Consider the following 23213-nt stretch of genomic DNA (forward strand, 5'->3'; position numbering starts at 1 on the left):
TTAGAACTGCTAAAAATGTTGGGTTTTTTTCAGGTCTTAACTGTGAATACATCTTCAGAAGCATTTTCTCGTTATGCTTTCCAATCTGCTACCTCATCTCTCTAAACATGCCTTTGCCTAACTATACTACCCTCTTTCTTCTCTGTAGTTTAGCCTGCTGTATTATTTTTGCAATGTTTGAATAATTGAATCTCATGTCTGTCTGATTCATACCATCCATGCCTCCATCTCACCTCCCAATGTCCCGGAATAAGTTAGCAGCATTGAGGGGACCAGGCCAGCACACATCGTCTTAGGAACCTAAGTTAGGTATCAGGGCTGGTCATTTCTTGGCCGAGGGCCTCTGAGGTCAAGATAGGGGATCCAGAAGGCTAGAGTGGGGAAAAAGGGAATAAAAATGTCAGGCAGTTAGACATTCTTTCAAAGAGGTTCCCTACCCAGATGATTCTCAGAAGGGCAGTAGTGGCTGGGATGTCAGGGTAAGACAGCTGCTGACGTCTTTCATGCTGTTACCTTTAAAGAGCAGGTGAAAAAAAAAAAAAAAAGAGCAGGTGATAGTGTGAAAGGGCAAATGGGAGGCTGACAGAATATGAAATGCTGCTGCTCATTGGATGTAGCAAGAGCCGGGAAACTATCTGTAGTTCCCATCCTGTACGTTTTCTTTCACATTTGTGTATGGATTTCATCTACCAACCTTTTTCATTTCTTGACACACAGTGAAATTGATGACAAAGGGTTGAAAGAAAGGATAAAGGAATGTGTTTGTTCTTGGCTGGAGGTGTCCAGTTTGGGGCTCTAGCTACCCCAGGCCCAAAGACTGAGGTAATTGATACCCCTGACCCCATAATCCATTAAAGGTTCGGTTGCGAAGCAGATGTACCCATTCTTTCCTTCTTCGTTGCCAAATTTCAGTTCGTGCTTTAGTTATGGCCTTCTTCCACCACATCTAAGAATAACCCTGCTATATACCTGCTATATAAGAATATATATAAGAATAACCCTGAAATATACCATATTTATATTAACCTTCTCATATTTGCATTAGAACTTGAAGAGACTTGGACTACTTGAACTCATAACTCCTCTTAGTGTCCCCATGACATCTTTTTTTTCCTGAAAACATTTTCTGTCTCTTTTTCCCTTTTCCCCTCATTTTAATTTACTATTTCTGCGATTTTCTTTTCTTTTCTGTTAGACATGATATACTATCTTTAGGAAGCTTTACCAAAGTATAAGAAAGGAAATAAATTACCTAGCCTCCCCAGCATTTCTATTATGATAGCTAAAATGTCACATATGAGAAGAAATGTATACACAAATAATGGTTTTATTTTGGTTCTATACCATATTTCTCCATATGTTGTTTTTAAGTGTTCATTGTTTGGGAGTTGGAACCAAGTATGGGTTTTAAACTCTAAAGCAATCACTTTTTCATATTTTACATTCTGTTTTGTCATAAAAGTTCGACAGAACATTTTAAAATAAAAATTTTTAAAGTTTTGTATGCTCTTGAGCACTGTGGAGTATATTTGAGTATATTAGTGTACTTATTGTTACTTGAAATTAATTCAGCCAGTTTAGGCTGATAGGGGAGATTTCATGTGTACTAATAACTGGAATTCAAAAGAGAAAGCATTACAAGCTTTAGGATTAGTTGCATCTCCTTGTGCTTCCATAGTAACCTATACTTACTCCTTCATAGCAATTACACTATTGATATTGCCTCTAATATTTATCTCTAATAAACTAGGGCAGTAGTTCATAATAGAAATGGGGTGGTAAGGGATCGGGCTTGTGCATTGTGGAAAAATCTTCCCGTGCTGTTTTCTAGGTACATCACCCCTCCACCATCATCCCCATCACCAGTCTTCTTTTGAAAACTCTTATATTCATGTCTAAACTCTTAGAAGATGGGGAACTTTGTGGCGTTTATCATTTTATCTCCAGTGCTTAGCATTGTTTTGGCATCTTTGCCTATTTTGGTAGACAGTAAGAGGCAAATATTTATTTATTTATAGGCAAATATTTATTCCCTGCAAGATGGTAAAACTAGGAGGGTAGGGCTCGGAGAGGACACTTCTGGTTTGGAAGAGCATGAGAAACTTCATAAAAGAAGGGTCACTTAAAATGAGCTATGAAAAGAGGTGCAGAACTGGTTTTGTGGAGATGCATGAGACAAAAAGAAATGAACAAAAGCTAAGAGGCAGGAAAATGTGGGATGTATTGCAGGAGTACTTGGGCAAAACCGTAGAATGTGTGAAGTGGGAGAAAGCCAAAAACTTTGTCTGTGCTCAGATTATGTATACCCTCGAATGCTGTTGTATGGAACTTGAACTTTATTGATAGGTGGTAGAGAACCATTGAAAAGTTTTGATTGTGGTGTAACTTGATTCATCTAGCAACAACTTGATACACCTGTCGGTATATAGGTAAGATTATGGGTAGGTAGAAAGTGGAGACTAGGGCATCGGTTAAAATTAGGACATTAGGTCCAATTAGAATCTAAATTAGAATGACAGTGAAAAAGAAGAGGGAGTTGATGCCAGAGATATTTTAGAGGTAAAAATCAACAGGTCTTGGCCTCTCTTTTTTTAAAGTATTACATTATTCATTTTAACTACATTCCTAATGTGGAGATAACACTAGCAAAAAAGAATGTTTTGACATCTAATATTCCTCCTTTGCAATTGAATTGCCTTGGCATTTATGAAAATAAACAATGAAGTAAAGTTAATTGGATATCATCCTGATAATAAAAATGTAGTTGACATATTGTGGAGGTTTATTTCATGTACGAATTAATTATATTAGAAATATGTCCAAAGAGAGAGTAAGGTATTAATTTGGACTTTGTGTTTCTGTAGTGGTTTATATAGGCCTTTTAATGCCTTCTTTCTCATTTATTAATTCAGGCATAGAACAGGCTGAGCTTTAGCGCAATCTGAATGCCACTTATATTTCATTAGGAATTAGTATTCATTGATGCACGAGTGTAAGAAACTGAGCTGAAATCTTGAAAATGAAGGATATTCTTGTTATCTTGTGAGCCGCCCTGATCAGAGTATTTGATTGTTTTATTTTAGCCTATTCTAGCCGACAACAAAATCTGATACCATCATCAATATTATTTTATGTTGCTAGTTTTCAGTTTTAGGAGATAGAAAATGATCATGATTTATTCAGTTATCTTTGCTTAATATAATTATCTGTAGATCAAGTAGATTATTCTCATCACTGTTGATATAATTTCTTTTAAGTAGTTTGTTGACTTTATATAATTTCTTAGTGTTTGCTTTTTATAGGCTTTAGCTCTGGAAGCTCATCTGGATTGTTTTGAAATCCCAAAACAAGACTTCTGATTTAAGATGGCAGTAAGACATTCGTACCTTCTAACTGAAATTACCCTGAAACAGCAAGGAGAATAAGAGCTAGAGATGTAATCACATCTTCAATGAGACTAGAAGTCGTGTAACCCCAAATCAAAATACTTGAGAAGTGGTTGTCACCTGTAAGTAGGAAGAAATGAAAAGAGTGTGCTGGTAGAAAGCGGTCTCAGAGGGAGCTTGCAGAACAAGGAGAGCTGGATCTCCCGTTTACAGTGGGATCAGGATGCCTAGGAATGCAGTGAGACCTTCCTTGGACTGTTTGGCAATATGAGCTAGCAAGAAAGGAAGAGCAAAGGAGGAAACACATAGAGACACCATCTTTACAGGAAGCACTCTCTTGGGGAGGCAAAAAGAAGTAATGGCTAACCACCTTTTTCTTGCTTGTTCTTACACACATTCTCTCTGACTCTCACATAAACATGTACAAAGCACTGTCATAAAGAGCTTCTTGTGTGCCAGGGAAACTATCTCCTGGTCCAGAACATAGCCTTGTTTCTTCCTTCCCCAGTCTCCTTGCAAATAACTGATTTGGGAAAAAAGAAACAGGGAATGCCAAGTGACAAAGAACCCATGAGAAAACTGTGCTGGCCAAAAACATTTAATAAAACAATCACTTTTTAAAAATAAGGGACAAAGTTAATTGGCCCAAGAGCTAGGAAGAAATAGCAAAAGAACAATATATGATGAATTATAATCTGGCAGAGCTCAAGAAAGAACAGAAAGAACAATAAAGTCAGAACTAAAAGACCACATTGGAAGCAAAAAGGAGAATTAATATTATGATAACTCGGTAGAGGACATGATAATAGGCTTTTGAAAGTTGGTCAAAGTGGAATGGGAATGAAAGGCAATGAAACAAGTGCTTAATTGTAGTTCTGGAAAGAGTTCAACATTAGAACAGAAAAATATTCGAATATATGACTTAAGGAAACCGCACAACCGAAGGAAACCTTGGTTCTGCAGATTGAGGCGGCACACTGAGGAAAAACTAACTTACAGTCACCAACGTGTTTACATAACTAGTTTTTTAAAAATTGAATTCCACAGGTAAGGAATGTGTTCTTTGCTCATCCCAATAAAATGATCAACTTATCTATAGGTAGTGCTGGGGGAAGGATCAGATATTGTTAAGGAATATATAGCATTACAGGAGAGTGGTGCAAAACCTATAAGTCATCAGGAGAAAGAACGTGTGACCGCAAAACCAAATTGTCAATTGACAACCGTTTTTGAACAATGCAAGAACTCAAGGTAAATAGTATCCGTAAGTTTTTTTTTATGAACTCTGAGAAGGTGAATATCAGCCATGTAGTGGATGAACAGAGATGGTACAGCAAAAGGATTGGTAGGGAACATAGTAGGAATAAGATCAAAATAACTGAGATTTGTAGATACAAATTATAATAGAACTCTAACAACATAGAAATAACTAGTAAAAGCCAGGTTTGAAAGAGAAACACTTGAACTAAATTTAATATATTTAACCAAAAGCAAGCAGTGGAGAGGAGGTAAGAAGTAGTAGAACTATGTTAAATTTCTTGTCCTAAAGAAAATCAGATGGGACTGAAGATGAGAGAACAAAAATGTTTATGATGGCTCTCTTTACACTTGGAAAAACTGAAAACATACACAGGTCTTTATAAAAACTGACCACATCCCAGATCCCAAGGAACAGCTAAGAGCTGCCATGTAGAGGATGTTCTTGGACCACACAACCTTTTGGATTTCTTCTGCGGAAGTGGTCTTAGTATAGTCAACAGCAGCAGCTTCACCTGGGAACTTGTCAGAAATGCAAGTTCAGAGGCCCCATACCACATCTACTGAATCGGAAACCCGGGGAGAAGCCCCCCAGTCGCTGTTGGTCAGTGTTTATAAATATCGCATTTATAGTTTTTGTTATTCGCAATTGTAAAGAATGCCGTGATAAACATTTTTGTTCTCAGTTTTGGTCTCCTATCTGATTATCTCTTTAGGCTAGGAAATGACCAAATCAAAGAATGTTCTGTAGAACTTTAGATAACTTTTTCTTTATTGCTGGTTATTAGAGGTGAAAATTAAAATTAGTTTTTTTCTCTTTAGAAATACCTTTTTGTTCACGGGAAACAAGATTATCTTCTTATCCGAAAAGATGAAACCAACTGGGTTACTTTCAAAAGACAACCAAGTGACCACTGCAGACTAATGAGTAGAATCAATAAGAACGTGGTTTTGGCGCTTTTAACTTTGACAAGTTCTGCATTTCTGCTGTTTCAGTTGTACTACTACAAGCACTATTTATCAGCAAAGGTAACTTTTTTCTCCTTGCTCCTCATTAGGCTTCATTGCAGCGGTGTATTTTCCTAACATACTTTTCTTTTGCAATAGATAAAATTAATAAGTTTTTCAGATTCTTGCAGAAAGATTTCTTGCTGAGATTCTCATCTTTGTGGGGTGATTATAATTGTGCGTGCTCATTCAGTCTGTATTTATGTTTACTTGTTATATCCAGGGCACTTTGTAGAAATACAGAGATAAATGGAATGCAGGTCCTACTCTCAGGGAACTCATGTAAGTTGACAGTGACAACAGCAATAGTTCTTGAATCTGGGGCCTTTAAAGCCCTGAGTTGGAATCCTCATTTTCATGAGTTCTTTGAGTCTCAATTTCTTTGCATGGGGCTAATAGTAACTTTGCTGGATGAGATAATATAGTAGGTTGGTACAAAAGTAATTGCGGTTTCAAAGGTTAAAAACAATTGCAAAAACCGCAATTACTTTTGCACCAACCTACTATAATGCACCTAACTTAGTGCCTGATACTTTTAGCTGCTCAGAAGACTGTCGTACTAATAGCTTATGTCTTCTAGTGCTTTTAAGGTTTCCACTGGAATTTGATAAATTAAATTATATTTCATTATTTTAGTGTCCATATGAGCTCACATTTATTACTTATTCCTAAATAAGTGAGGCCTGTGTATGTTAAAATGCTTGCGCAAGATGGCCAAGTTCAGGCCCTATAACTTGTGTCTTCACTCATAACGCTACTGCGGCGTGTAAACAAGTATGTTCACCAAAATCCTGTAAGATTGGTGAGGAGCTATGAAATGAGATGGCTTTGAGGAATGCTGGATCACAACAGAAAATCATAAAATACTGATGCGTTAGTGGAGGGAAGACAGTCAATGAACTGTGCTTGTGTAAAGCACTGAGTGAACCAAACTTGAATGCTATTCTTGACTTAGTCCCATAAGCCACACCAGTGCCTGCAGTAATCAGGTATTCTCATTACTGAGGAGACCACTTACAGGGTTCTGTGCAAGGATGTCTTACGTTGCATTCTATTTGGTACCCTGTGTGTGTTTGGCTAAAAGCCAGGAAAAGGGACTTGAAAGGAGAGTTTGGATTTCAAGTCAGTCAGTAGTCATTTACAGTGAACAATGTAATGTCATATGCCATTATTAGAAGTAGAAATAAATCTTGTAGCTAGTTAATGTGCAACAAAGTTTTTCGAAATGTTTTGAGTTGGTCAGTTACTTGCTAAAATCATACAAAAACCATGATTTTCTTTGCTATTCTTTGACTATTCGCTAGTTCCATCTTGCTCTGAAGGATAATTTACAGGTCATTGCTGGAGGAAAAGTATTATATGTGATAGTCTGATTTAGCATGGTAAACTTTAATAAATGCTATTGCCCCTTTCTTCCCATCCCACCCTTCCCTGTCCCCCAACTCCTGCCATTATTCAGGAGAAATGTGAAAGTTTTTTTTATTAGAATTGGAGGATTTTTTTTTTTTTATTCTTTCATCTATTCTCTAACTTTAGACTGTATAGATTTTCTGGCCAAACAGTTTCGATTATTACAAAACATAGCTTTCCTACCATTGCAGATTACATTTATGAGTTCTATCCACTAACCCCTTCCGTGATGGGAGTAAATGTGTTCCTACTGGAAGAAAAAGTGCTGAGATACAGAAGGGGAAGGCTGCCTGGAGCGTGGGTTATCATTTGTGATCCTTTTTTGCCGTGGTTAGCATTTGTGATCTGTAGGTTTGCAAATTTACAAACAATTTTAAAAGATCAGTTATTGCAGACTTCATTTTTTTTTTAAGTTATTACCGTTTGATTCTATATAGCAATGAGTAGCGATCATGCTGAATTAAGAATTTGGTTTTTTGGTTTCTGTCAGAAACTGATTCTTGGATACTGTCTTTCAAAAATAACAAGATTTTTGGGGCGGCCAGATAGCTCAGTTGGTTAGAGCGTGAGCTCTTAACAACAGGGTTGCTGGTTCAGTTCCCACATGGGCCAGTGGGCTGCGCCTTGAAAACGATGACTGGACTTAGAGCTGAGCTGTGTCCTCCACAACTGGATTGAAGTCCAACGACTTGGAACTGCTGGGCCCTAGAGAAATACACTGATCCCCAATAAAAAAAAACAAAAAAACAACTACAAGATTTTTTCTTAAATCTTTACCTATTGCCCAGATGCTTTTTCTTTCATGGCATATCTTCATTTAACTCATTTATCAGTGGAGTTCTGTAGCCAGCAGACTTTTTCTACCAGTCCTTTTGGGCATCTGATTCCATCTCTCCTCTTATTTATTTATTTCACTTAAATTTTCACTTCAAATATCCCATAGACAAGGCTTCAAAATATACTTAGGCTTTTTTTCTAACCCCTTGACTTTAACGTTATGGCATTTCTTTTAGAACATTCCGTCATTCGTCAATTATTTGTTGAGGACTTACTGTGTGCCAAGCACAATACTACGCTATGAGACAAAATGACGAATCAGTGTAATCCTTGCTGTCTAGGAACTTGTAAATTGGGGAAGTTTGGGGTTGAAAGGGAGAGGGTTTAAGAAACTTTTAAAGAGACACATATAAACAAATGACAACAATGTGATACTTTATTTCTCCTTCAAAGCACACAACATAAAACCCTGTTCTGGCTACTTCACTATTTAAAGCTTAAGAACTATTCTGTCCTTTAATCTCTAGACTTTGCAGTCCTCCGTACAGCTGTTAGAGTTGTATTTTCTTAGGTACAAATCTGATCTAGTTATTCTCTGCACGGCAGACCTGGGGTAAGATCTAAACTCCTTAGCATGGTATGGTGTAGAGTCTCTGTTTGCCCTGCAGGTTCTCTCCTCACCATTTCCTGGGCCTTGCGAGGCTGGCCTCTGAGGACTGCATTAGCTGAGCTGCCTTGCCCTTTGTTAGGTAATGAGGAACTGCCCGATAACCTACTTAGGAGGGTTATGATTGGCTATTTCATGGATGAACTTACATTTTGAGGTGGTCTTATAGAATGAGTAGGAGTTCTCTAGGTGAAGAAGGATGGGAGGGCCATTACAAAAAGAGGAAACAGCCTATTCAAAGAGAATGAGCTATATGGATATCTTAAAGAGGTGAGTAAGAGGTGGAAACCAAAGGAAGAGCAAAGGTCCTGAGGCAGAAATATGCCTCGTACTTTTGAGACCACCAAAGAGATCAGTGTGGCTGTAGAAAACTATTGGGGTGGCATGGTAGTGGGAATACTGGGTAAGGTTAGAGAGTTCCATATTGTTCAGGGGCCTGTAAGACAAAAGGACTAGCTTTTATTCTGAGATAGACTGGGGACCACAGGAAGGTTTTGAGCTGATATTTGACATGATCTGACTTTATTTTAAAAAGAAGTAGACCGGATACCCTGTTGAGAATAGATTGTAGGGGCGAGAGCTGAAACACAAAGACCAGTTAGAAGGCGATTCTAGTAATTTACATGAGCTGATGATGGTTTGGACCGGGGAGTTAGTAGTGGAGTTCGTAAGAAATGGAAGGTAGAACTATCATGATTTGTTGGGCTAGATTTAGGGTATGAAAGACAAAAAAGAGTCAGGGATAACTAGTATTTTAGGCCTAGATAATTGGAAGGGAGTCTCTGTTTACTGAGATGGGAAAGACTGGGAGAAACAAGTTTGAGAGATAGTGAAGATCATGAGTTTTGGGGCGTTTTTTGTTTTTGTACATGTAAAGTTTGAGATGCCTATTTGACATCCCCATGTAGAAAGTGAATAGACAGTTGGATATATATACATCTGGAGTTCAAAGGACTGGTATGGTTGGGAATGTAAATTGGGAGTTGTAAGCATGCAGATGGTATTTAAAGCCACAGGAGTAGCTAAGTTAGTTACCAAGGAAGTGAACATAGAGTAAATAAGAGAAAAGTCTCAGGGCCTGAGCTTTGGGTGCCTCCAATATGTCAGGGAGGTGAGAAGAATGAGGAAATGAGGCTAAGAAGACTGAGTAGTCAGAGAAAACTATCAGGAAAACTAGAATTCGGGGACCCTGAGTGCCAATTGAATGAAGCGTTTGAGTGAGGGAGAAATGATCAACAATTCTGGGCAGATCAAGTAAGACAAGGATGAAGTAAATGTTAAGCTCAAGGGAATTCATGTAAGGAGAGAAATTAGAGGCAGTGAATACAGAGAGCCCATTAGGAGTTTTGCTGTAAAGGGGGACAGAAAATTGTTAGTTGGGAAAAGAGGAGTCAAGAAGGGTTTGTTTTTTTTTTTAATTATTTAAGATAGGAGAGATAATATCTTGTTTTTATACTAAAGGGAATTACAAAGCTGCCTCTTCGTTGTTTTTTCTCAAATATTCTCAGTACAAAAATGTTATTGTCTTAGTTGCTGAGCTTGTGAGGAAAGACCAGTCCTGACTCAACCTTAATTACTCAGTATGTCCCTCCTTCCCTCCAATTGACAAACCCTTATTAAGCATTTACTAATCACCAACCATCATGCGAGGCACTGGCAATACACAGGAAAATTAAGATGTGTGCCCTGCCCTTGAGTCTGAGATTTAGGGTGAGATGAATCTCCTTTTTAGAAACTTGGAGCACATTTCATTTTTCGAGTGAGACTATTCTGATTATTCTTCAACGTGCTCCCCTCTATACCTTACAGATAAGAACACATTGAAGGCATAGGAAACCTCTTTGGTTCTTTGAACTTGAAATAGTCTTCCTCTTTTCTTCAGGCCATCAGACATTCTCCTGTTCCTTTTAAAGTATTTGGGGGCTTATCAAATGAAAATGGAGTCTGAATATTTCTGAAAATATTTTTGATAACTCAGCACTTAAAATTATGATGCATGTTAGGGAAGGTGTGGGCACTGGAGCGACTGTAAAACAGAAATAATGCCTACTTTGCAGGACTGTTATGTGGGATAGATGGGAATACATAATTCATGTATGGAAATATGGTGCACTTAGGAGCTGCTCAATAAATATTATTATACTTTATCACCTTGCCAAGGTGCATTCTCGAAAATACCAACTCAGTGTGCGGAGGTAAGTTGAGGTCAAGGATGTGGAGTAAATGGATAAGCCCTAATTCCAAAGAGATAGCAAAAAGTTCACTATTCATTGGTGGAAATTAGGTAGTTTAGAGATGTTGGCCATATGGACCTTAGTGTTTAATAACGTACTGCGCTCTGTCAGTGTTTTCCGTCTTGGGTAGTTGTATTATGTAACTGTAGAATTCTTAGCTCATGACTGTATGAGAATAGGTATTTGGTGAGTACTTTTTAATGATTATGAGCCAGTGATAAAGTTTGAATCTCATGCCTATCCTAAATGTAATGTTGCATGCCGGGCTTTGGATTTACTAAAATGTTCTTTTGTTATCTTCCTAGAATGGAGCTGGTTTATCAAAATCCAAAGGAAGCCGAATTGGATTTGATAGCATACAGTGGGTACGTACAAGAAGCACGAAATTACTGAAGTATAATGTTCAATAAGTTCATTCGTTTATATATTCAGTAAGTATTTGTTGAATGATGACAATGACAATCGCTACCTTTGGTGAGGAGTGGGGTAGGTGGTAAAGGGAAAGTGCTTTACATGCAGCATGTCATTTAGTTCTTACAGAAACTTTAACAAGTCAGCATATATTCTTATCCTCAGTTCACGTGGAGAGGTTCAGGTTAGTTTGCTAACAAATGACTGAGTCCCGAGTCTGTTTGCCTCCAGTCTTCATTCACTGATCTATGGTGCTTCCCCAGATAAATAGTGAATAAGAATTGTGAATAAGAATAGTGAATAAGAATTGAACTATAAAATGATGAGGAATAAAAATCTATTCAACATGTTTCCTTTATAAGATAAGGGAAACTAGCGATATATACAATATATCCCTGGTTTGGTTTATAAATTTCAGAGCCTACACATTTATAAAATATACTTTCTTACCTTTTCTCTAACTAAACTTAGAATGAAAAACAATGCTCGGTTATTAATAAAAAATTACATTTATCCCATTAGTATACATTTTGGTTATGACCAGATTGTTCTTGTAGATGTACTTCAATCTTTGGCTTCTCTTTAACCAGAGACATGCAAGGCTTTAGATTAGAAGTGGGTTTCAAATCACCAAGCAGCAGTAAAGTACTAGTGATAATTGATTTTACGTCATTGCTAAAACCAATTGGATTTGAACCACTGTTCAAAAGGTAAAGTCTGGGTTATCCTATTATCAGGCTCTTCAACTATCAAGTCTAGAAGTATCAATGTGAACTTTTAATTTATTAAAAATAGCACGTGTTTTGCTCTGTGGACTTGGGGTAGTCTGAGGGGAAAGGGAAATATGATACTCTTGTGACATACTTGCCAGTCACAATTATACTCTAGCAGATGAAATAAAAAGGGGCATTTTGTGCATTTTGTCTAGCCCTGCTCTACCTCCATCCCATTCTTAAAAAAAATACACACATAATATTTGGACCAGATTTATTGTCCTGTGAGTGAAATAATTTGTTGAGGTTTGAAATTCAGTATTTAACAGCTGGCCAATACACCATCTGAAGATAATGGGGGTGCTTTATCATAAATTGTAACATTTAAAATGTGATGATACTTGTGGTAATACAAACTTTTCAAGTTTGACATTTATTGAGAGTTTTCATATGTGCACTGGTAGAGCATGTTTGGAAAAAGTTTTAAAGCTGTAATAGGTTCAGTGGGACAGAAGACTTGAATTCGTCTGGATTAACAAACGGCATTCCCAAAACCTTTAGTACATAAAGCAGTCAGCAGGAGTACAGATTCATTGATATATTTTTTAATGGAATTTGTATATCATTTAAAGCTTAACATTACAGAAAAATGTAGGATACCCCATCTTTTTCATTCAGGGAATGACCTTTGAGGTAGAAGAAAATAATGGATTTTTTAAAAAGGGTTACTTTCAAGGTAAAGGAGCAAAACCTTAAAGAGCAGTGTACTATATTCAGTGAGTTTTCTTTGTAATTACATTGCAGGGTACTAATAGTTACAATAGTTGCAAAATACAGGCAAGGGAGAATTACTAAAATACTTTCAGAAGGAATTAAAGTATAATCTGATCAATAAGTGTGATACTGAGTCCTGATAAAATTCTAGAATGAATTATTAAACACATGACTTAAGAGCACTTAGCAAGAAAATGATGATGATTAGGCTTTCACTAAGAACAAATCCCACCAAGCCCTCTTAGGTTCTGATAAAAGTGTAATACACTGGTAGATGAATAAGCTATTACAGTGTCAGTGTATCCTCTCTTCAACAAGACATTTTTCTTTCTTGTAAACGAAATGAATTACCAAAGACCAGATAATAACGGTCATGTTGATTTAGAAATTGATTGGATGTAGAGTCTATTGCACATCTGTTTCCAAGGAGTATTGGTGATTGCATTGATAACAACCTGGAAGCATATTTAGGAAGTGAGTTATAGACTCTCTCCTTAATCCTGCCTTAATCTATATTTATATTAATAATCATGATGAAGCCATAAATGTGTTCATCATGTTAGTATTTAACACCAAGCTGAAAGACTCATTCAACATTTATTAAACACCTTATTTATACTAGTGTCTGTCATCTCATCATCTTTCTTCCAAAATAATTTCTTTCTTTTTTATTGTCCTAGTGTAAAGTACAGAAAGCAATAATATAAAAGGAAAAAACATTAATTAGACTATGAAAATTGAAAACTTCTGCTCATCAAAAGACACCATTAAGAAAATGAATAGACATGCCAGAGACTAGGAAATATTTGCAAAACATGCATCTGACAAAAGACTAGTATCAATGATAAATAAAGAACTTCTACAACTCAGTAATAGGTTTTTTTTGTTCATACTTTTTATCAGATTGAGGAAGTATTCTATGCTTGGTTTGCTGAGAGTTTTTAATCATGAATATGTATTGAATTTTATGAAATACCTTTTCTGTATTGAAATTGTCATAGATTATTCCCCTTTATTCTGTTGATATGATGAATTTTATTGATTTTCAAATGCTGTTCTTTGTTTCTGAAATAAACCCTACTTGGTCATGATACTTACTTTTTTGTTGTTCTTTTTTTAAACTACTGGAATTGATTTTGTACTGTCTTAAGAATTTTTGCATCTATGTTCATGAAGGATGGTAGTCTATAATTTTCTTTCTTTTTTAAAAGGTATACATCCCTTTGAAATCATAATTGCTTTTAGTGAAATAGGCTTTTAAGCAATAATGTATACACTTTCTTCTATTTATCTTTCCTACTCTAAGGTATTATGTAATCCTAAGTGTGATTTAATTTGTTTTCATTCTAATTTTGAAATTCATTTTTTCAGTATCACACTCTGTTTAATGCCCAGCAAAATTATATTTAAAAATATTGCAGTATTATCAGAAAATCAAACTATATATGGGAATGGTCAAGCAGGCAATGTATTTTAGTTGGGGTCTTTTGTTTACAAAAATTATTGAGCAGTATTATAAATATGAGAGTGGCACATATAATTAGTTTTTGATTTTGAAAAGGTTGACATGACTGATTTTTAAAAACTGACATATCTGGTATTTCCTCTTCCATGTTTACTTGAAAAGATTTAGCTAATACCAAGGGAATAATTTGTAAGCTTGAAGTTTTCATCTCTGATAACCACTTTGTCGACGACAATTGTCTTATCCTGTTGATGTACAGTTAATTACTAGCTTACTGTTCTGTACTTTATAATATGTTGCATATATTTTTACTAATAATTGTTCATCTTCCTCAGTAGATTGTGTGTACTTCTTGAGAGTAGGGACCATGTATTATTATTTTTTTAGGACAATAATAAGGATAGTTTATTGAGTAAACACTGTATATATACTTTATAAAATTAATAAAGTTTAATAAGATAGATTGTTGTATTGGTTTAGTAGAATTAAGGGGATTCTTTTCCTCTCAAACAGCGTGCAGTTAAAAAATTTATTATGCTAACATCCAGCCAAAATGTACCCGTGTTCCTTGTTGATCCTTTGCTTCTGGAATTGATTAATAAAAACTTCGAACAAGTCAAAAATACTTCTCATGGCCCCACTTCAGGATGCACCTTTTTCTGTGTTCCAAGAGACTTCACTGCCTTTGCACTACAGTATCACTTATGGAAGAGTGAGGTAAGATGATCTGCTTTCAGGTAATGGAATGTGTCTTTAACGAAAAGTATAGGATGAGACCAGTTTAAAATGTAAAGCATGAAACATTTTTCTACAACCTTTTTATAAATTGTATCAGGAATATTTTCAGCTGTAAGTAGCACAATAGCTTAAGCAAATAAGGGAATTTATTTATTTTTTGTATAAGAGGTTAAAAGGTTGGCTGGTGGCTGCTAGTATTAGTTCAGCTGCTCACTGACATCAGGGCTGCATTACGGAAGTTCTTGCTTCATTTCTGTCATCGTCACAAGGTAGCTGACATAGCTCCAGGCATCATGTCCACGTTCAAGGCAGGAGGGTGAGAGGAAGGGATGGTGATACTGTCCATCCTCTGAAGGCAAAATTTTCTTAGAAGCTTCTATCCTTCTATAACTACATTCACATGTCTACTTCTTGTGAAGGAAGCTAAAGAGACAGGTATTTAGCATTTCTGTCCGTGTAGGCAAGCAAGTAGGAAGGGATTTGGTGATGAATTTTCAGTACCTGCCACATAAGGTGTACGTGAGGGTAGTATGTATCCCCAGTTTATAGTACTATTCTTTCTATTTTGTAAGTGCACAATACTTGTTTGATACTCGAGTGGGGTGCTTCTTAGGTGTATCCAATAATTCAAACTTATATTTTCATCCTGCTTAGTGGTTATAAGGCAAAAGTCAGACAGTAGTCAAAAACAAAAAGTCTCAGTCAAGCATATCAAAACTTTGCTTACTTCTTTATTTGGAATACCTCTAACTGCCCAATTTCATTGTTTTTCATACTGAGGAGTTACTCAAGTAAGAATAAGAAAATTAGCATCGGATTAAATGAACTCAACTAGTTAGTCAGCCACCCATGATGGAATATGCACTAAATTCCTCAGAAGAATCTGTTTTAGTTGTGTTGACCACTGAGAGGTAGGGATTACACTGCAGGGTGATGATGTGGTCTGGGAAAGCAGTATTAGCTCACATTTTCTTGATTGCCCCAGACTCTTACCCAGGGCCTCAAGAAAATGAGCTTTGACTTATTTCCAGCCTATTGTTTTGTTTTTTTCTTTCCTTCCAGTTTCATGTTTTGAAAATTTTTTACCTTATGGAAAATAACATGGTATTTTAAATGTAATTTTTATTTTTTAAATCAAAATACTACTAGTACTAAGTTTAAAAAGTCAGATAGTAATGCAAGGTTCATAATGGAAAACAGCAGTGTCTGCCTCGTCTCTCCCCACCCCTTATTTCCACTCATAGAGCCAACCACCTTCAACTCTGTCTACCTTGTTTATCTTCTCTTTTATAAATGAAATGTTTATAGTTCTATTTTTGATATTTTATATTTAGATTATAAATTATGTGAATTTAGCTATTATATCTATTTTGTCACATACACACACACACACACACACACACACACACACACACACACAAACACTCCCATCATCCTAAAATGACTATATCACATTTTGTAGTTAAATTAGTGTTTACCTTATTATGAAAATATAGATTAATCACATGGATGCTATCTAGTTTACTCTGATTATATCTTTTTTTTTCCTTGTCAATGTGACTTTATTTTTTTTATTTTTTATTTTTTTATTTATTAGTTTCAGGTGTACATGACAAGGTAATACTTAGACTATCCACTATCCCCCATCCACTATCCCTCCGACCTCACACTGAACCATCACATTATATATATAAAATTATAGTTGGCATTCATTAATGTTTAGCTTCTGGTGTACAATGCCATGATCAGGTATCCACAGTATCCCTGAGGTGGTCTCCCAAATAGGACGCATGTCCATCGGATACCCAACAAAATCTTTACAACATTATTGAATACCTTCCCCAAATTAATTTTCAAAAAAAACCCTGAGGCCATCTTGTGGTTACCAGCTGCTTCCAAATCCCTTCACCTTTCCCCTTATCCCCAACCCCCCCCTCACACCCATCTAACAACTCTCGGTTTTTCTTTGTGTCCCCAAAACTGTTTCTGATTAGTTCATTCACATAGTCTTTTCTTTAGATTCCATATATAAGTGAGATCATATGGTACTTGTCTTTCTCTTTCTGACTTATTTCACTTAATATAATGTTCTCTAGATCCATCCATGTTGCTGCAAATGATAAGATTTCTTTCTTCTTTATGGCTGCGTAATACTCCATTGTATAAATGTACCACAGCTTCTTAATCCAGTCATCTACCGATGGGCATTTCGGTTGTTTCCATATCTTGGCTATTGTGTAAAGTGCTGCAATAAACATAGGAGTGCATACAGATTTTTGAATTGGAGTTTTGGATTTCTCCGGGTAGATGCCTAGGAGTGGAATTACTGGATCATAGGGTAGTTCCATTTTCAGATTCCTGAGATACCTCCATACTGTTTTCCATAGTGGCTGCACTAATCTGCAATCCCACCAACAGTGCACTAGCGTTCCCTTTTCTCCACATCCACGCCAGCATTTGTTGTTTGTTGATTTATTGATGATAGCCATTTTGACTGGAGTGAGGTGGTATCTCATTGTGGTTTTTATTTGCATTTCTCTGATGGTTAGTGAGGTTGAGCATTTCTTCATATGTCTTCTTGCCTTCTGTATGTCCTTTTTAGAAAAATGTCTCCTCAAGTCCTCTGCCCATTTTTTAATTGGGTTGTTTGTTTTTTTGGAGTTGAGTTGAGTAAGTTTTTTATAGATTTGTGATATTAATCCCTTAACTCTGATTATATCTTACATGACTTTTTTCTCCTTTGTTGTTTGCTAGTTTTCTGTATATCTCTCAATACTCCATGTATGAACTCTGCATCAGAAATATAAAACTCTCAATAAGATCTATCCTATCAGGTAATCTCTCAGTTCAATTTTTTTCCCCCCTTGATGACATACTCCCTAGAGCTCTTGGTCTTTCTGCCCTACTATAGACTGATCTGCTGTGCAGATATTGTTCTGTAACTTCCCTTCACATTTTAGGAATTCCTCCTGGAAAAGGGTGAGTGGGAGGTTGAAACCTTGCATATCTGAAAATGTCTTCTTTTCATCTATACATTTGAGTTCTAATCGACCAATATAGCAGTCAGCTTCTGCTTTGTAACAAGTCACCCCAAAATTTAGTGGCTTAAACAGCATCCATTATGTACCTCATGATTCTCGGACTTAGCAATTTAGGTAGGATTCAGCTGGGCTGTGCTGGTCTCAGCTATGCTCACTTATGCAGCTGGCAGTCAACTAGGCAGCTCTGCTGCTTCAGGATGGCTGGCTGTCACATGTGGTAGTGGAGGTGACTGGGCCTTGTAACTTTCATCATCCAGGCTAGCTCAGGCTAGCGTGTGAGAGCAAAAGCATGCAAGGTCTTTGGACATTGTTAAAATATTAAAATTTCTTATCCATTAACATGAAATATGGGTCCTTTAATTTCAGGTGTCCTTTCATGTTCTTTAATAGAATATTCTCATTTTTCTTAAAGATTTTTCACATTTTTTGTAAGACTTATGTCTTGCTACCTTACAGGGTTTTTTTTACAGGGAGGGGGAGGTGGTTAATATGGATATTTTTCTCTTCTTTTTCCAATTCTTTACTGTAGGTGAAAGAGAATGCTTTTGGGTTGTATTTTGATCTTGTTTTCCAGCAACTGTACTGGAATCTGAACTCTATAGATAACTTCCAATAGTTTCTCACTCCCCTATCCTTTTTCCTCCCTTTCTCTTTGTCTCTTTGAATATAGATCATTGTATTCTCTGCACAAAAAGACAGTTTGTTCTCTTCCAACTCAACAGCTAATTTCTTTTTCTTATGTATTGATTTAGGTAGGAGCCCCCAGGATAGTATTGAATAAAAGTGTTCTCTCTTTCTAAACGTTTTATTACATAGATGTTGGACTTCCAGAATTGATCCTCTCATTTTATCTTTACTCTAAGCTTTTTCATCTCATTTTCTAACTTTTAAACAAAATCTTTAACAATGTCATTGATTTTTTTCCCCCATATTTTTGCTTGAAATTTTTATGTTTTTATTTTCTAAGATCTCTGTGTACTCTGTTTCTTACAGTAGCATTCTTGTTTCATGGGTGCAGCTTTGTCTTTTTTGTTCTGCAGATTTTAAAGTTTTGTTTGTTTAAAAAAGTTTTTTGCTCTCTGCTACATTTTGCTTTATTGAATCCCTTCTTTCTGGGTGCTTATTTTTTGGTATAGTTATGTGTTTTCTTTGTTTTTCTTAATACAGGTTTTCTACAATGTTTGTTGGTCTTTGTCTTTCATATTTAAGAATGAGGCACTGAAAACCACTTGGAAGCTTTTTTTGTTATGATCAGTCTTCATTAAATGGTGGACTTTACTATAGGGTAATAAGAGCACCCCAGCTTTTTCACTGGAGAGACTCCTAAATGTCAGTATTTGTAGGTCATTCCTACTAGACTGCTTGATATCGTAATAAAACAAGCCTAAAAAGTTTATAAACCTTTTTTATAAAGATTATTTTGTAATGTTCCTTTATTTTCCCAAAATGAAGTTCATAGAAATTATAACCTACCTACCTACATAATCCCCCAAATCAATAGAATGTCTTAACTCCAATATAAGGTAGAAATAAAAGGAAATGTACATGTCAGTGTATAAATGCTGAAGCATGACTACACTGGAAGATATAATAAAGTAATTCAGATGCTTGCACTTATCTGTAGGATCACTGAATGTGATAGCTTCAAATGTGATTGAGTGATATTGTTGCTACTAATACGATTTTCCAAAATAGAGAACAAGTTTACAACAACGAAAAAGGAAAATTCTCTCCCTTTAACATGGCTGTGGTATTCCTGAGAAGTAGAGGGCCAGGTAATTATTAACAAGTTTTTCACTACGTGATTATCTGATAGAACATTTGAAATTATGCAGGACACAGTAGATTTTCCTATTTTGGACTGTAGGATGTCTAATATTCCTAGCCTAAGCCTCTAAATGCCAAGTTTGTCCTTTTTGATCATTATAATGACCAAAAATATCCCCATAAATTTCGAAAATATCTCTTGGACACAGTACCACCTGCCTTGAGAACTGGTACTTTAGAAGAAAGGGAAGATGCCACAATTGGCAAAATTGACCTGATCAGAGTCAGTGTAGCAAAAGGTACACTGACCAGAAGCAAAAGGCAGCAACGCCCAGAAGAACACAGGTGCATGGTTATTCCTTTATAGGTGTGACATCCTGTAGAGCCCTTGGATAGTCTTCTTAAACCTGCTCCCAAGGAGAGCTCAGTAGATCAGTCTGCATGTCATTTTTCTGTATTGAACCATTCTCATGAAGTGCACCAACCACTGCAAAGTCAACTGGGAGTAGATGTGTGCAGTACAGCCTTGACCTGGGCTTTTGCTCTGTCTGATCAGAGCAATTAGTTTGTTCTTGACTTTTCTCTCTCTCATGAGTATAAGAAGGCAAGTCATTTCATAGTTCTGCCTATTTCGTCTGCCAGCCTTTCTCTCCTCCCACAACCCAAGGTCAGTTTCCTCTTCAAGATCTGGCTTGCCTTTTAAATTTTTCCTAATTGACCAACTTACAATGCCTTTCTTTTATTCTGTATGGTAGATCCTTCTCTGAACTGGCCACTCTCATCTTCAGTCAGTACTTTCTACCTCGTAGGTATACCAAGGAAGAAAAGGAAAAAGAGGAACCCTACAGTTGATAATTCTCTGTTTCCCTGAAAATAAGACGTCACCATACCATCAGCTCTAATGCGTCTTTTGGAGCAAATAAGACCGGATCTTATATTAATTTTTGCTCCAAAAGACGCATTAGAGCTGACGGTCCAGCTAGGTCTTATTTCTGGGGAAATATGGTTCTAATGTAAGAAGAATCAATGTGAAATTGTATTAGTGAGGGTAAGTTACATTAGTTGCTGTTAAAAGCAACCCTAAAATCACATTGACTTAACATAAGAAAGGAGTAATTGTCTTTACACAAAATCCAGTGTGGATATTCTTGGTCAGGGATATTCCTGGACCGCTATACTCTAAGCAGTGACTTAGGGATATAGGTTTTTTTCATTTGTGTGTTGTTCTTTTTCCTCTTGGAGTTCTTTGCTTTCCTACATGCAGATGGAAGAAGGGAAGCATGGAAGATCTTAATGGGAAATTATAAAGTCGGGCCTGGAAGTGGTATATGAAACTTCTATCCACATTCCTTTGACACAGTTTAGCTCTGTATCCAGAAAGGAGAAGACAGTTGTTATTGGTACTAGTTAGCATTCTACCAGAATTATGTCACTTTCTCTCGTTTAACAACGTAAACAGCAACAAAGATCTATTAGTGCCTGCTGGGTACTAGCCACTCTGTTGATTCCTGTGGTTGAGGAACTTGCAGTATATTAATGGAATTTAAACAGGTTTTAAAAAGTACAATCAATACTATGATAAGGGTTTGTGTTACGAGAGCATAGATAAGGTATAGCCAATCCAAATGGCAACATTCAAAGATGAAAAGTGATGTGAATGAAGTACTCTTGAAAAATGTTTGTGAATGCTGTGGCTTTTGAGACAACTTTCCAGACACAGCTCCATCACTGAATAACTTGAATGTCTGGTATTACCACGTAGAGCTTTATTTTCCCTTTAACTGTAGACAAGGCATAATATCTTCCTTGCTGACCTCACATAGTTTGATGGGCCTCAGACGAGATCATGAATGTGAATGAGCTTTGTACACATTATGTAAGTGTAGACTAGCAAGAAAAGTGTTACGGAGTGGAACAAACCTTGGATTAGGTTGGAAAATACCTCAATGCTGGTAGTTCTTTGCCTCTTTTTAATTTTGTTTCTTTAGACTTCTGTGAGTCTGTTTCTTTATCTCTAATCCCTGTGCTACTTACTTTATAAGATAGATTTCATATGTAAATGCAATGTTTACAAAAGTTTCTTGAAAATTTATTATAAATTCCTCTTCAAATGTAAGATGTTTTTAATAATTAATACTATTTAATTATCTATAGCACTGGTTGTTGAGATTAGGACTAATAATCTACCATATAGATTAATCTTGTTATGTGATATTTATAACTAATGATGTTGGAAATGCACTTTGTTTTGTAGTATGTCTCAGTCTGTTTTCTAATGATTTGCATTATGATGGGCCTCTATAATAATAGCAGGTTAAGTGTTGGGATATAAACTGAATTGAAACCACTATTTTTTCAAGTGCGTTTGAAGATAAAGGTTATTAGAAGTTAAATTGAGAATGACAAGTTTAAGTGCTATCCTTATATATTAACATTTACTTTATAGGTACTAATCAGAGAACACTAAAATGAGCATTCTCATTCCAAAGAAAAAATTTGCATTAATTTTCATAAAGAGAGTCTTTGAACATGTCTTCCAAGCTATATAGTTTCTCTCTTTGATACTTTCCTTTACTCTCCCACCACCTCCTTCCCCTCACCACACTCATTTTTAAATCTTCAGGCAAAGAACAGATTAGCACAAAAATATGTATAGCTTAATTCAGCTTTAGTTTTGCTACTACTATTTGTTTTTAAATATTCGTGCTTGATGTGTCTTTGGTTTTAGGAAGGCTGGTTTCAGATAGCTGAAAATATGGGATTTCAGTGCCTAAAGATTGAGAGCAAAGATCCCCGGCTAGATGGGATAGACTCCCTTTCTGGAACTGAAATCCCCCTGCACTACATCTGCAAATTGGCTACTCACGCCATCCACTTGGTGGTCTTTCACGAGAGGAGTGGCAACTACCTCTGGCATGGCCATCTACGACTCAAAGGACACATTGACAGGAAATTTATTCCTTTTCGAAAGTTACAGTTTGGTCGTTATCCGGGAGCTTTTGACAGGTAAATTCAGGGTGGAAAGGGGAAATGTGAAACCTATATTGTCCAGTCATGAATTTTTACTTTTTTTTTTGCATATAGTAATTAAATCTAATATGCAATACATGTAAATCAATTTTGAAATGTGAATATTCAATAAGAAGAAACTCATGCACAAATGCACCAGGAAATATATGTATAAGAATGTTCATAGCGACATTGTTCTTCGTACTCCCAGACAAAACATTGCCTATTCATACATTGGAGTAGAATTATAGAGCCAGGGAAACAAATGAACTAGTGCTCTGCGCGACAACATAGATCAATCCTACAATGTGGGTGGCAAAAGCAACAAGTGAGAGAATGCAAATACTGTAATTATATTTATAAAAAGTTCAAACACAGGATAAAGTATACTCATGGATGTCTACTCATACTTACGTACAAAAAGTGGTCAAAAGGTACAAACTTCCAGTTACGAGAGAAATATGTTCTGGGCCTGTAATATGCAGTAAGGTAACTAAAGGTAACACTGCTGTATTGTATATTTGAAAGTTACTAAGAGAGTAGATTTTAAAAATTG

General features: G+C 36.2%; 1 protein-coding gene across 4 annotated transcripts in view; it reads left to right on the forward strand.

The window, feature by feature from the left end:
- FKTN (fukutin) overlaps positions 1-23213 on the forward strand; it is a 61345-nt gene that overhangs the window by 4899 nt on the left and 33233 nt on the right. For all 4 annotated transcript variants that reach the window (XM_081065252.1, XM_081065255.1, XM_081065254.1 and 1 more), the window contains exons 3-6: positions 5466-5672; positions 11045-11104; positions 14616-14819; positions 22377-22654. In XM_081065252.1, the coding sequence (XP_080921378.1) occupies positions 5568-5672; positions 11045-11104; positions 14616-14819; positions 22377-22654 (647 nt within the window). In that variant the 5' untranslated portion in view covers positions 5466-5567. The remainder of the gene's footprint in view (positions 1-5465; positions 5673-11044; positions 11105-14615; positions 14820-22376; positions 22655-23213) is intronic.

This window comes from Rhinolophus hipposideros, assembly GCF_964194185.1.
Source record: "Rhinolophus hipposideros genome assembly, chromosome: 11".
Lineage (NCBI taxonomy): Eukaryota > Metazoa > Chordata > Mammalia > Chiroptera > Rhinolophidae > Rhinolophus > Rhinolophus hipposideros.